Source organism: Nannospalax galili, unplaced genomic scaffold, assembly GCF_000622305.1.
Source record: "Nannospalax galili isolate Female #2095 unplaced genomic scaffold, S.galili_v1.0 scaffold875, whole genome shotgun sequence".
Taxonomy (NCBI): Eukaryota; Metazoa; Chordata; class Mammalia; order Rodentia; family Spalacidae; genus Nannospalax; species Nannospalax galili.
The window spans coordinates 3321720-3336957 of record NW_008337059.1 but is presented as its reverse complement, the minus strand read 5'-3'; the positions used below and the strand labels follow the sequence as shown (position 1 = coordinate 3336957).

Genomic DNA, 15238 nt, shown 5'->3' with positions numbered 1-15238 from the left:
AAAAATAAAAAAATGAAAATAAAAATAGATGAACTTCTGTTCATCTGGAAAAAAAAGAGAGTGCCAGGCTTTACCACTCACTAGAGAAGTGCCCTTGGACATGTCCCTTAACCCCATAGGCCTGATTTCCTCACTTTTAATATATATATAGAGAAAATAATTGAAAACCTGTATGGAGTTGTATATTTTCTCATAAAAAGTTTCAGACCATACAGCTAAAGCAAGACTCTCCTGTGACCCTCAGTTCTCTCTAGTCCTCTAATGTCAAGCCTCCCAGAGGTAGCTCCTAGAATGGTATGCCTGGCCCTTTATAAATCTCTGGCTTTGTATTTGCACAGATATCTAGAGCAATTCATGTGTGCATGTGTGTGTATACATGTGTGTGTGTTTGTATGTGTGAAAGAGAGACAGAGAGATCTTTCAACTCAGGAGGTTTGGACTATGTAACTTGTCTTGTTCATTTAAATCATATTTCTTGGGTGCTTTCCAAGTTCTCTTTGGTTGGCTGTGAGGGATTTGGAGCTAGGAGAAGAATAAAGAATAAATAAAGAACAAAGCCATGAAGCGGAAGTGGAGGGCAAGTGCAGACGGCAGTGCAGCAGCAGGATTGGTGTGTAGAGCAGAGTCTTTGCTCCTGACCTCCAGCTTCATGAAGCTTTTAGCCAGGAAACTGTGGGGTCCCACAAGAGACTCACAGGCACACCCACTGACTCACAAGGACACCCAAACGATGCTGACAGGCACAGCTGTCCAGTTACTGCCACATATGAGGTAGCTCTGGCCGCTTCCTCCACTGCCTAGGCAGAAAGGACATGAAATAACTCCACAGTGGGGAACTGGCTACCTGCTGGAAGCGAAAGGACTCGGATCGTTTCTTCTGATTGAGTTGCCACTCTTTGAAGTGCAGCACAGCCTCATCCACATTGACGATGCCCAGCTTCACCTGCTCCTGCAGGGTAATGAGCTGCCGCTGGCCTGGCGTTTTCATCCCAGCAAACGGATCATAGATACTTGATGGGGGCCTGTCCCTCCATGGCCTCACGGGTGGCTCTGAAAAGAATGGCAGAACTCAGTTGACGACTCCCAGCTGGGGAGAGCAGACGTGAGGGGTGGCGGTAACGAGGGTAGGCATAGGCTCCAGGGGAAGAAGTCTGCCACATCCAGAAGGAATCATACATGTGGAACCAAGATGGGAGAAACAGGATATGGAATAAGGGGAGAGAAAGCAGATAGTAATTTCGAAGCTACAACAATAATTTTCAAGGCCACAACATGAGAGGAAGGTATGCAGTTTGCTAAACACACTAAACCTTGATTGTGACAGCATCTAACCCAGCATTTCTCCACCTAGAGATAGCTGACATTTTTGTCTGGATGACTCTTTGTTGTGGAGACTTGGTCCTCGCATTGGAGAATGTTCGGCAGCATCTCTGGCAACCACCCATTGGGTACCTTTCTTCAGATGCAACAACCCAAAATGTCCCCAGATATTGCTAAATGTTCTCTGGGGAGGGGAGGTAAAAATCTTCTCCATTTGAGAATCGGTGCTTTTGACATAACTCCACTCTTAGAATAAAATAACACATACAGAGTCCAGCCAGGATGCTTCTCCAAGCCCCGTCTGTGAGCAATGATTGTTGACTGATGGGCATGAAATGCCAAAGGTGACTGAAATGACCCAGGTCTGGTGGTATGGGTATAAATTAGATACTCAGTTCCAGCAGGTTATCCTTGGGCTATTCTGTCCAACCTCTACACCATATGACTCAGGCACAGTTTTCTACTTTGGAGGTTGGAGGCCAGCTAGCCCCTCTCCAGGCAATAACCCCAGATCTTTTGGGGATGAATTACTTGCAGAGATGATGGGGCCACTGGGACACATGAGGACAACTTGACATTTTATGTCTCAGTTCATGTAGGGTTAGCTACTTGGTTCCAGATCTCTCCAACTGATCCCCATTGGACTTTATGATTCAAGGACAAGGCAAGAAGGACAAAGAATAACCATTTCAGCAGAGTGCTGAAAAAGGCTTTAAGATGCCAGGCATGGTGGGGCACACGTTTGATCCCAGCATTTGGGAGGCAGAGGCAGGCAGATCTCTGTGAGATTGAGGCCAGTTTGGTCTATATAGCGAGTTCCAGGTCAGCTGGGGCTATAGAAAGACCCTGTCTCAAAAAGACCAAGGGGCAAAAAGGGGGACTTAAAGATGAGTATCTATCATTCTGTCTAGCTATTCACTTGCCAGTTACATAGACTTACATACTTCCTCCCAGGTTTTTCTCAAGGCTGTCTTCAATGATACTGGGAGATACAGTGGGAGATAAAAACAAGAAGCTAGTCAAATCCAGTCTCCCACTACCACCATTCTTCAGGAAAGCCTTTGAATGCTTAGACACTGTTGTGGCTGCCTTTCTGGGCTCTTCAATGGGATAACACTGAATGCCTCTATTTAGCATAAGGAAACTAATCAAGGGAGGAAAGAACTTAGTTCCTTCCAAACTTCCTAAAAAGTCTTGGGGAAAATTGAGTATCCCAGTTGTTATCCAAAAGCAAAAAAAAGGATCTTTTAATCAAACTTAACTCAAAGCACAGTTGAGCTGGTATCGACAGGGTAAGTGGATAGTTCAAGAAGGCTGTGTCATTGGTGAAGACTTAGGGCTGGGCCACCCACTACCAACCTATTGACACCAGCCTCAGTCTTTTGTGCTGTACAGACACTTGTTAATATATTAGTGCCCTCTGTGGGGTCAGTGTGTACCATAATCTAGGGTCCCTCAGTGTCCTCCCCTCTCCCTTTGCAATCGATAAGGAATACACTCAGCTCTACCCCAAGATTCTTCTTGGGTCACTGGATTTGCAGTGCCATGGTACTATTGTTACACTTGTCAGTCTTTGTGATGCAAACACCTCCATGTCTAGAAGTCATAAACAAGGACAAGATCTGGCTTACCTTTTCTGATACTCTCTGAAGAAATATAGAAATTCTCAGGCCGCTCTTGACTTCTTTCTGCAAAAACTGTGAAAGAAAGAGTATTCTGAGTAAAACCCAAGCCTTCTTTTTCTTCTTTTTTTTTTTTTTTTTTTTTTTTTTTTTTTTTTTTGTCTTTTTGAGGCAGAGTCTCCCTGTAGCCCCAGCTGTCCTGGAACTCACTATGTAGACCAGGTTGGCCTTGAACTCACAAAGACCTGCCTGCCTCTGCCTCTTGAGCACTGGGACTAAAGGCGTGCACCACCACTCCCGGCCTGCCTTCTTTTTCTTAAGGGATCTATCCTACTGCATTGACAAAACTTATCAAACCCTTGTGGAAAAAAAAAATCATGAACATATAGCCATGCCCATTGTACATAGAGACATTAGTGTGAGAGAGGGTCAAATAAAAACAAGTTAGGGGGACTGGAGGAATGGTTCAGCAGCTAAGAGCACTGGCTCTTCTTCTAAAGGACCCAGGTTTAGTTCCCAGAACCCACATGGCAGCTAACAACTGTCCTTAACTCCAGTTCCAGGAACCAGATGCCCTCTTCTGGCCCCCATGGGTTTGCATGCCTGGGTGCACTTATATGCACAGAGGCAAAATACTTATACACATAAAAAAACACATAAAATTAAATTTTTTAATAAACAAGCTAGACACAGGCTCTCCAGCTTAAAGACAAAGCCAGCCAGAGATACTATCAACATTTACAGGATTATTTTTAAAAAGGGTTATGGGGGCTGGGGAGATGGCTCAGTGGGTAAAGTGCTTGCCATGTAAGCATGAGGACCTGAGTTCAGATCTCCAGCACCCATGTAAACACTGGGCATGGTGGCGTGCATCTGTGATCCCGGTACTGGGGAGGTAGAGATAAGTAGATTCCCAGAGCTCACTGGTCAGTCGCTGAATCAGTGAGCTCCAGGTTCAGTGAGCAACCCTAGGGTAGAGGGGGCTGGAGAGATAATCCAGCGGTTAAGAGCACCAGCTACTCTTGCAGAGGGCCTGGGTTCAGTTCCCAGCATCCACATGGTGGTTAATGCCCATGTGTAGCTCCAGTTCTGGGGGATCCCACACCTTCTTCTACCAAGCAAGCACATGGGGCATTTACATACACGCAGGGAAAGCACTCATACACATATAATTAAAATAAATAAAATGTTTAAAAATTAAATTAAATTTAAAAAATAAAATAATAGGGTGGAGAGTGAAGAGTGATTGGGGAACAATGCCTGATTTCAACCTCTGACCTCCAAACACATGCGCACACACATGCACATGCTCATGCACCTCACATATGCAAGGAAGAAAGTGGGGATGGGAGGTTATGGGAGCATGGATGTGTGACAGGATCACCAAACAGAAGTAGCTCTGAAGACCTTGAAGCTGGAGAATAAAAAGAAGCACATACAGGGCTGGAAGAGATGGCTCAGCGGTTAAGAGCACTGACTGCTCTTGAAGAGGACCTGGGTTCAAATCCCAGCACCCACATGACGGCTAACAACCATTCATAACTCCAGTTCCAGGAGATCCAACACCTTCTTTTGACCTCCACGGGCATCGCACAACACGGGTGCATTTACGTACATACAGGCAATACAGACATACACATAAAATAAAAATAAAACATTACAAAAGAAGCACCAGGGCTGGAGAGATGGCTCAATGGTTAAAAGCACTGACTGCTCTTGCAGAGGACCCGGGTTCGATTCCCAGCACCCACATGGCAGCTACCAACTATCTTTAACTCCAGTTCCAGGGGAATCCGAAGCCCCCTTCTGACCTCCGCAGCACTGCACGACATGGGTGCACTCACATACATGCAGACAATACACTCATACACATAAAATAAAAATAATAAAGAAAATATTTCGAAGATAAAAAAGAAGCACCTACTACTTAGTAGGTCAACTAGCATTGTAAAATAGAACTCTATATGGCAGAACGAGTAAAATGTGTCCCTCCAAAGGGACCAAGTTGAGTCCACTCATGAGGAACTGACATGAAAAAGGACAACAGAAGGAACTGGGAAGTGAAACGTGGTGTAGGCGGAGGGGCGTTTTGTCATCACGACTCCCTGGGCACTGAAGAAGACTCCCTCAGTTCATATGAGGTTGAACAAGAGGCCCAGCCTGCCTGTTTCTTATCTAAATGAAGATGATAAACAAAGCCTACATTGGGTTGTCTGGAGTTAAAAGAGTTAGTGCATAGAAAGTACGTAGAAGGTGCTTAAAACACAGCCTGGCACATGTAAGTCTCCACCATTAGCTTTTATAAGCATTACTCACTTTTAAACTTTGCGATTGATGCCAGCTGGACAACATACCTTGGCATGTTAGCTAACTCAAGTTATGTCCATACAGTGTCTACAGTACTCCACATAGTATTTTATATGACCCTCATAATAAGGTTGTAGTGGAGTACTGTCATTACCATGACATGTATTAATGTAGACATTTATTATCATGATAGCCATCTGTAGATTAAACTAAAGCTAAAATGAGTGATGCGATTTACTCACTGTCCCATACTATGCAGTGAGATGGACCTAAGTGTTCCAAGTCACTGCCCCCTCATCGCCTTGCATCTTTGTCTTTTGCTCTGTTTTCTCCAATTCCCTAGAAGACCGTCAGGCTATTAGGAATCACCTGTTTGACTGCCCTGTCTCAACCACTTCCCTGTGATGAGCTGCCACTTTCTCTACCATTTAGGAAATACCATTGTATGTTTGTGGGCTCCTTGTCATGGGTTCCCTCAAAAGCAGACTCTAATTTTTTATTTAATTATTTTTATTTTATGTGTATGAGTGCTTTGCATGCAGGTATGTAAATGTACCTATGTCATGCAATGGCTGCAGAGGACCGAAGAGGGCATTGGATCCCCTGGAACTGAAGTTAAGAACAACTGTTAGCCACCACGTGGATGCCGGGAACTAAATCTGGATCCTCTACAAGAGTAGCCAGTGCTCTTAAGCACTGAGCCATCTCTCCAGCCTCCAGAAGCAGACTCCAATACAAGAATTTGATTGCTAGAACTCTATTTGAGAGGTGTGATGGTTACACTTCATTAGTCATTCTGGATTTAGAATCACCATAGAAATACATCTCTAGATGTGCCCATGGGGGTGTTTCTAGAAAGGTTTAACTGAGATGGGAAGACCAACCCTGAATGTGAGCAATTCTATCCAATGGACTGGGGTCCTGGACCGACTAAAAAGGGAAAATAAAGCTGAGTATGAACTTTCTTCTCTCTCTGTTTTCTGAGTTTGGACACAGAATGACCAGCTATCTCACACTTCTGCCGCCACAGTGAGAGCCACTCTTGCCATCATGTCTTCCCCACCATGATGGACTGTACCGTCAAACCGTGAGCCACAGTAAACATTTTCTTATGTAAGTTGCTTTTATCAGATATTTTGTCACAGCAGTGATAAAAGTAATTAATACAGGAGGTGGTGGAGACAAGGCAGGAAGCTGATGAAACAAGAAATGGGTTACATGCAAGTTACCACTGTGGGGCAAATGCAGGATGTGCAGTTCAGAGCTGTCCCACAGGAGGGCTGAAAAGGCTGGGATATTCATCCACCAGCTCCCATCCTTCATTGCTTGAGGGCAGTGGATTCCCCAGTGCTTTCAGTCTGTCCTAAAAGGGGGCAGTGGAGGCACCAAATACCAGAGAAAGCTCTCAGGAAGGTGGGTCTAGCCAGTGGGAACAGACATTTAGATCCACAGGGACATGGGAAGGCACCTGCACTATCCACTATACATGCCAAAGGAGATGCTGCTCAAGGAAACAGCAAACCTTGGTGACACAGAGCTTCCCATAACTGTGCTGCTGCAACTCAGCGTAGATTGCAGAGTAGCCAGTGCTCTCTGAACACTACCTTCCCTACTTAGGATAGCCCTTCATCACATCTTCCACAACACACTCAAACTATTCAAAATGGAACACAGGTCAGGAGCACAGAGCTAGTAATTCCTCTCATGCTGCACTTGAAACCATATTAATATAAACAAGTGCTGAAGTACAAGGAGCAATGCCATCGGTCTCTACCTCATATCCCAGGGACAGTTATGAAGAAGTCAAGTCCAATTCTCACTAACTTTCATTAATGTAGGTAGGCAGACAGCCCAGGATAGGGATTAAAGTCAGAGTTATGGAGTCAGAGTCCCTGGGTTTAAGCCCTAGCCCTGCTGCATGATGACTGACCTTTGTGAGCTTCCATTTCCCATCTATAAAATGGAAGGTTATTGTAAGGATTAAATGTAAAGAATGTTCTTGGTAGATCTCAACAAATGGCCAGCCATTAAAATTAACAGTGATAACAAGAAGGATTCTAGGAGATAAAAATGTACTAGGTTCTTGTTTACCTCTGTCTTTACAAAAATACATGAATGCTTCCAGGAAGGCCAGTACCAAATCTGATTATTGCCCTGGTCTAGCTCCAGAATCTGTTCTGACCTATGACTCTGTCTCCTGGGGCTAGCTGGAGACCAATCTCAGAGCTATAGTTCAGAAAGCCAAGGACCCAGGAAGTTCCTGGTGGGCACTATTCCCTGTCACACTTGCCTTTAGAAATGTATGGCTCATTGTCAGGCAGGTGATGAGCACCAGGAGTAGTGGCCTCTGGCCTGGGCACAGGGACAGGAGGTCTGCTGGCCAGGTCCAAGGGAAAGGCCTCTTCATCATCCACCGTGCGATATACATCTTCTCTATCAAGATGGTTCTGCTCTCTCCCCAAATTGGTTGTGTCCACACTGCTGCCTAAAACACAGAGAACACAGTGGTCAAGGAAATTGCATGCCTGCAGGTCACAAGAGAAGAATGAGTTACTATAGTACTGGCCTCTGGCAAAAGGCTTTCCTCAAAACACCCCCTGCATCTTCTGCTCAGAACCCATGCAAAGCAACAGAAAGAGCACCAAGGCCACCTACTGGCACAGACCAGGATGGGAGTCACCAGTTCTATTGCCTCAATTATAATTACTACTTGGATTCTGCTACTCATCCCAGAAGAACTAAGGGAAAGAAAGCACCCTCATTCCAAAAGCATGAGCATTCTGGGAGCTACTTCCTGATGTATAGGCAGCAGTATGAGGATGCTCTAGATCCTCACCACCAATGGCTCCAGCACCCCCAGGTCCTCCTCAAATGGCTTCAGGATGTGATTCCTGAGGACCTCCTCTGTGCCAAGCACTGTTCTGGGAGCATTTCCCAAATGATTATTGCTTCTAATTTTCAATAAATCTGTGAAGTAGCTATTATCAGTATTCTGTTTGTATATGAAAAAAACTGAAGTTTTGAGAATTTAAATAACTTGTTTAAAGCCCTTGAGAGCCAGCCTTTGGCACCCAGGGAAGCTGGCTCTGGAGCTATCGTCTTATCTCTGTAGTCCGCTACTTCTTTCGTAACCTCAGGCCACTCCCCACGAAACAAAACCACTGAGGACAGAAGTGCACATCCCCCTTCCTGTCTACCAGCATCCCATAGCCCTCAAGTGTTTTCTGCAATGACCTGTTACTTTTCCCTATGCCATTCAGTCAACATATTCTCTTCAGTGCCTGTTTGAGAGACAGGAATGAATGGCACTTGAGTCTTCTTCCTATGGAGGTCACAGCCCAGTGGTTTATTGGGAACTTGTTTTTACTACATCTTTTCTGAGCTGTGAGGAGCTTACTCTGGGCTTCTTGGTGTCATGGGTCCAGAGGATTGGCCAGGTTAGTCCCAATTCATTAGAAAACTCTGGTTCCCAGGCTCTGCCTTCAAGGTAAGTTGCCATGTACCTGCTTATCTTTGAGCATGTTGTAAGAGGGCAGGAGGAAACTCTGGGGAGGAATCAATGGTAACAAAGTGAGGTGTCCAGAGGGAGCTGTCAGCCACCCTTATGGAGCAACAGTCACTCTCATTACATTTATCTTTCACTGTCCTAAGCATGCTGGCTTTGCCTCAGTTCATCTTGCTTTGGGAAGGCTACTCCTCTGCTCAGAACCTTCTTCCTTCCACATGGTGCCAGGTTAAGCGACACTGTGACCCTCTTGGTCAAGCCAGCTCCTCCAAGTCCCAGTCACACTGTGACCCTGTCAGGGAGGCCTTAATGACCATCCAGTGTAAACTGGATCTGTTATTTGTCTTCGCTATGTTTCATGCCTTTGTTCCACAACACTGCTGTGATGTGCACTTACATATGCATTAGTGTACTGGGTTTCTTTCTGCTTCTTTTCCTCTCTAGTCTGTCAGCTGCAGATGGCAGACCCTGCCCCTGGCCATCCATGTTGTCCTAGAGCCAAACACAGAGCCTCATACCTTCTATGCTCAGTTACATTCTAAGAAAGAAGGGATGACTGAACTCTGGGTAAAAATTGGGCCAAGCAGAGATCAATACAACAGGTCTGAGCCTCTCAACAGTCTGCCTGCCCTCCCTCCCAACTTCTTTCTAATCTGGGCTGGGCAGACTTTGAGAACCCTCAGAAAAAGCTCATAGCTGCTTCACTAGCAGGGCAAGGGGAAGTCTCCTCCATTCGGGGAAGCTTCATGACTTCAGAAGTCGAGAGGTATGTGGAGAAGAAGTGCCAGTAGGATCTACCTCCTTAACATCTGTCTACTACAGGTGGGGTGTTAGAAACCTAGATAGGCCTTTTTATTGAAGGACTATGTATCATGGGTCCCCCATTCCATCACCAGGTACAAATTATCACCCCAATCACTCCCTTGGCTCCTGCTGGCCAAATAGAAGTTTGCAGGAAGACTCTTCAGTCCTAACCAAACTTCCAAGTTCCCTGAAACCAAAATATGCTAGGGAAGCAAAAAAGACAAATTATAGGAAATGTGCTGCCCACTGTTTACAGTCAATTCAGAGGAACTCAGTTTTGTGCTGCTAGGTCTCTGACAGAACAGATTTCAAGCTCACTTCTCAGTCACTCCCATCATGATTAGATTGTGTTGTTTAAAATAATTAGGACTGGAGAGGTGGCTCAGCAATTAAGAGCACTGAGAACCCGGGTTCAGTTTCCAGCACCCAACTAACAGCTAACAACTATCCATAACTCCAGTTCCAGGGGTTCTGACACCTCTTCTGACCTCTATGGGTATTGTAGGTATGGATGCACTAACATACATGTAGGCAATACACTCATACACATAAAATAAAACTAATAAAATATTTAGAAAATAAAATAAAATAACTAATGAATTAAGTAGTTGTTGCTATGCTTCAGATATTGCTCTGTGCTAGGCCCTGCATTTTACTGGGGACAGAAAGTTAATCCCTACATAGAACTCTCTATAACCCTTTAGTGCTGACTGGTTGAAGGCCATTTGAATGTAGAGGAGGACACGTTCTCCCAGCTGAACCCCAGGCCACCTGTCCCAGCCTCACCATCACAGTTCCCTCCTCTCCCTCACAGGCATCAGACCTGTGATTTCCAAACAAATTCTTCAGAGCTATGGAATACCAAGAGATGCTTCCAGAATCAAATGAGGTAAAAATGAGAGGCTGACTAGAGAGACTGAGAGCCAGCCCAGTTATCTGTGGTGCAGAATAAGCTTCCATGTATGTATACAAGACCCTTTCCTAACTTCTGGTAGGAATGTAAGCTTGGATGACCATTAGAGCAGAGCAACATGATGATGTCAAAATCACAAAGGCATGCTTCCTTAGACCCAGCAAGTCTGTTCTTGTACTTTATAGTATACATAGTCTCCAATATGTGAAAAGAGATTATACATACCAAAGGCATTCGCTGCACCATGCTTTATAAAAAAACAAAGGCAAAGACAACCTAAACTGTCTCAATGGGGGAACAGCTAACAGTGGATGCCACATACACGCAAGACTAGGCAGCTACTGAAAAGCTAAAGTTTGTGCTGATACTATCTGTGAATAAACAGAAAAGTCATGTGTACATGATATTAATATATCCAGAACAATTCTGGAGAGTCTCAGGTAAGAGACTTTTCTCAGTGCTTAACTTTTTGAACCAGGAGTAGTGGTTCATGCCTGTAATCTCTGCAATTGGGAGACAGAGGCAGGAGAACTGCCATGAGTTTGAGGCTAGTCTGGGCTGCATAGGAAATACCAGGCCAGACAGGTCTACACAGCAAGACCTTGTCTCAAAATAAACAAACAAGCCTTTCCTACTGCTTGAATTTTATCACTTGTACCTTTTATAATAATAAACAACAAGAGCACAGCAATGGGTGGGATAACAGGGATTGAAGAGGGTTCCATTAGTAAAGATTGAAAAGAAAATAAAGGGCTGGGTGTGGTGGCGCACGCCTTTAATCCCAGCACTCGGGAGGCAGAGGTAGGCGGATCTCTGTGAGTTCAAGGCCAGCCTGGTAAGGACATATAAGCCAAGAATGCCAGGAGGCACCTCTCACCATTTTCTGTGACTGTCAGGAAGTCACTGAATCTATATTTGACTGTGGACTTTCCAGTGCAGCAGTAAATGGGGGCACCTAATCCTCTGTAAAACCCTGTCTAAAAAAAAAAAAAAAAAAAAAAAAAAGAAAAGAAAAGAAAGAAATTTCTGCTACATATCCAAGACCCTCGCAGGAAGCTGCTGCAGCAGAGTCACCTGGCACTTGGGAAGCAGACTTCTGAGCCCCACCCAGACCTGCTGAATCACACACTGTGGGGGGCCTGTGCTTCCACAAGCCCTCCAGGTGAGTATGAGGCACACAGAAGCCTGAGACGCACTGACAAGCACTGAGAAGTACTGTCACCATGTACTAAATAACTGTATAGGTCAAGCAGTGAGCTAGTTTTCCCATTCCATCATGCTGGAGTCTTGAGAAGGTTTCAGTGAGCAGCCCAAGATTAGGGTAACTTACCACACTCTACCTCTGTAAACAAACTCTCTTGATGGCCCCTCACTCTTCTGCCTTCTCACACTCCCAGTGTATCTTTCTTTGTACAGAACTATGCTTTTCTTACTAAAGGAAAACTCATTTGGGGTGTGTGCCTACCTCCTCTGCTAGGCGGGTTCAAGTCTTATGCATTACTTGGCACCAGGGCTTGGCACAGACTAGTGGCTTGATGAAGGACTGCTGGAAAATGATCGTTTCAATTCAGCATCAGATAATGAGATCAGGATGACAGGAGGTTGTCATCTCATTCCTAGCCCACTGTGTCCCTTCAGGAAGAAGGGAGACCCAGGTACACTTCCTTTCGGAAGGTAACAGTGCAACCACTGGTCAAAGCAAGCATTTTGTGTTAGGCTCAGAGGCTGGGAAGGGCCTGACCTGGCTCCTACAGTTTGCTTACTGCCTCTAGGCCCTTAAGAACGTGCTCTCTTTCTATCTTGGATGCCTCTCCCGCTGAATGATGGCAGAAATACTTACCTGACAGGGTTTCAAGGAGCATGGAATAAGGGTCATATATAAAGCACTTAATCTAGGTCTGGTGCATTGCTGAAGACTGCAGGACAAGCCTGAGGTCAAACGACAAAGCTGACAAGCAAGGCCAGCCTCACTCTCATCCATACCTCTCTTGGTGCCAGGTGCTGTTTGAGGAACCTACTAAGTGCCTGACCCTTGGCTGTCCAGACCTCTCTCCTCTCAGGGAGACATACAGTTTTAGAGCAGGGTCAGCATATTTTTTAAAGATCCAGACAGTAAATGTGTCAGGCTCTGCAGGACAATAGTCTTTTGAAACCACTCAAGCCTGAACTGGTAGCATGCAAGCAGCCATATACAACACTAATGAATGGGTATGGTGAGTTCCAATAAAACTTTATTGACAAGAACAGGCAGCTGGTCAGGCTGTGGTTTGCCTACACTGGTTTAGAGCTTTTCTTTCCTCTTCACTGCCCAAACCACCTGACCTCCAAATCATACGCTCTCAGCACGCTGATTCCTAAAGTTACTTCCTTGACAGACCTACCATAATTATAAATGAATGGGCAGAGTTAAGTAATTACACAATGTTATAGCTTCCACCTTCGAAACCTCCTATAATAACATGGCAACAACAATTATAAACCTGTGTCAACTGCTTGTTATATGCCTGGTCCTGGTATGGGGCCCAATGTCCAACTTGTTTAAATCTCACCGCAATCTGCCTCCTGAGTGCAGTAGACTTGAGATCTGGTTCATTACAATTCTCACCATATTCATCAAATTCTACACCTGAGGAGAATGAGGCCTGCAAGAGTTGAATACCCTGCCTGAGGCCTTCCAGCTAACTGAAGAGCACAGGTCAGGGTCCATCTCTTAACCACTACCACACAGACTCTACTTGACATAGTGGGTATATGTTCCCTTCTTTCTCCAAAAAGTCAAGTCTCCTACAGGATCACATCTTAGTTTTCTTTGGGTTCTAGGCAGCAAATTCTAAAACTATGCTTTGTACATAGTAGGTACTTAGTTAATGGTCAAATAAAAACAGACATGTGCTTTTTTAAATAAGGTCTTGCTGGAAGCAACTGGTTTACTCTAATGAATGAATGGCTCCAGGGTGGGAACCTCTGGCTTGTATGTTAACAGGCTGATGGTCAAGGCAGGTGCAGGGGAAGGAAGGGAGCCTTCAGTCATTAGATGCATGTGTGAGGCAGCCTGTCACACTTGAGTACCACACTTTCACACAGAATCAGGCAATGTCTCCCACTTGTTTCTTTTTCCTTCTTTTTGCTTCCCTGCTTGTAGCTATAACTTACCTTCTAAAAACTTGCGGATCATAGAGTCCTTCGTGGGACGAGAAAAAATTTCTCCAGAGACTGGGATCCCTGTACTGGCCTGAAGCATTTCAACATCTGGAAGGAAGAGGAGACTAAGAGTTGATGTGCTGTTCCTCTACACAGGCAAGGAGATTTCACAGGTGCATTTATAAGATTTAGCAACTTTCGTAAGAGATTTATACATTTGCCCATCCATCCATCCATCCATCCATCCATCCATCCATCTCTTCACTAAGGGTGTCCAGTAAGTATTGAGCATCAAAGAAAGCAATAGTCTTTAGTCTATTTTTAAAAAAAGTATAGGAATGGAGTGACATTGTTTGTGTTTATTGTCCCCAAAATAATAATTTCATAACTTCAGTCCAATCATAGAAAACACTGACACGCCCAAATTAGGAGGCCGTCTACTAATCAACAGGGCATCTTCAAGAGTATTGAGACTGGGAAAAACTGAGCACTGTCTCAAATTGGAAGAGACTAAGAAAAAATGAGTAGTCTACCATAACAACCCAGACAGGACTGTGGAACAAAAGTAAGCTTAGCTCAGGGGCTGGAGAGATGGCTCAGCAGTTAAGAGCACTAGGACTACTCTTGCAGAGGACCCAGGTTCAGTTCCTAGCACCCAACATGGTGGCTAACAACTGCCCAAAACTCCAGTTCCATAGGATCTGATGCCCTCTTCTGGCCTCCACAGGCATTGCACAACATGGTTGCACTAAATATACAAGCAGGCAAAACATTCTTACACATAAAATAAAAATAATGCTCACCTCCCACTGCTTCCCTGGGCATGCACCACCCACAGGCCTCTCTCCTACCTGCAGGACTCTTTCCGGGATAAGTAGATCACACCCTCGGTGCCTTGACTCCCCCAGCCTCATTCACCCCTCCCATCTCCCCCACCTGTCTCTCCTCCTAGCCTGGGTCCTGTCCCATTATTTGTCTTGGCGCCTCAGGCACCAGGGGAACCACCACTGCTTCCTGATCCCTTGCATCTAGACCAACTCAGTTCCTTCTCTGGTCTTCAGGAGCACTCTGGCCCTGGACCCACCATCACCTCCCTCTGCTTCCCTGGCCTGCACGACCCACAGGCCACTCTCCAACCCACAGGCCACTCTCCGACCCCGCAGGCCTCTCTCTGGGGTAAGTCGATCGTGCCCTCCGTGCCTTGGCTCTCCCAGCCTCATTCACCCTCCCGTCGCCTCCGCGGGTCTCTCCTCCTAGCCTGGGTCTTGTCCCATTCCTTCTCTTGTCGCCCCAGGCACCTGGGGAACCACCACTGCTTCCTGATCCTTTGCATCCAGACCAAGTCAGTTACTTCTCGGGTCCCCAGGAGCACTCTGGGCCTGGACCTGCCCTCACTTCCTTGGACCCGCCCTCACTCTGGGTCTGGACCTGCCCTCTACTTCCTTCGGCCTGGACAACCCACCGGCCTCTTTCCTGGAGGTTGGGGCTGACCTTTCCTCTTCCTGATCCTTTGCATCCAGACCAACCCAGCTCCTCAGTGAAGCCCCCAAGAGCCCTTGGGGCTGCTTCCTGCCCCCATCTTCCTTTGCATCTCTGGGTGGCATGGCCACCAGCTGCCCTAGACCA

The 15238-nt window shown here is 45.7% G+C and overlaps 1 protein-coding gene across 1 annotated transcript in view; it reads right to left on the bottom strand.

Annotated features, from left to right (window-relative positions):
• Positions 1-15238, bottom strand: part of Pik3ap1 (phosphoinositide-3-kinase adaptor protein 1) — a 122599-nt gene that overhangs the window by 25348 nt on the left and 82013 nt on the right. Inside the window, exons 9-12 of the mRNA XM_029563050.1 lie at positions 13625-13720; positions 7540-7734; positions 2952-3017; positions 845-1050 (exon numbers count right to left, since the gene is read on the bottom strand). Coding sequence (XP_029418910.1) covers positions 845-1050; positions 2952-3017; positions 7540-7734; positions 13625-13720 — 563 coding nt within the window. The remainder of the gene's footprint in view (positions 1-844; positions 1051-2951; positions 3018-7539; positions 7735-13624; positions 13721-15238) is intronic.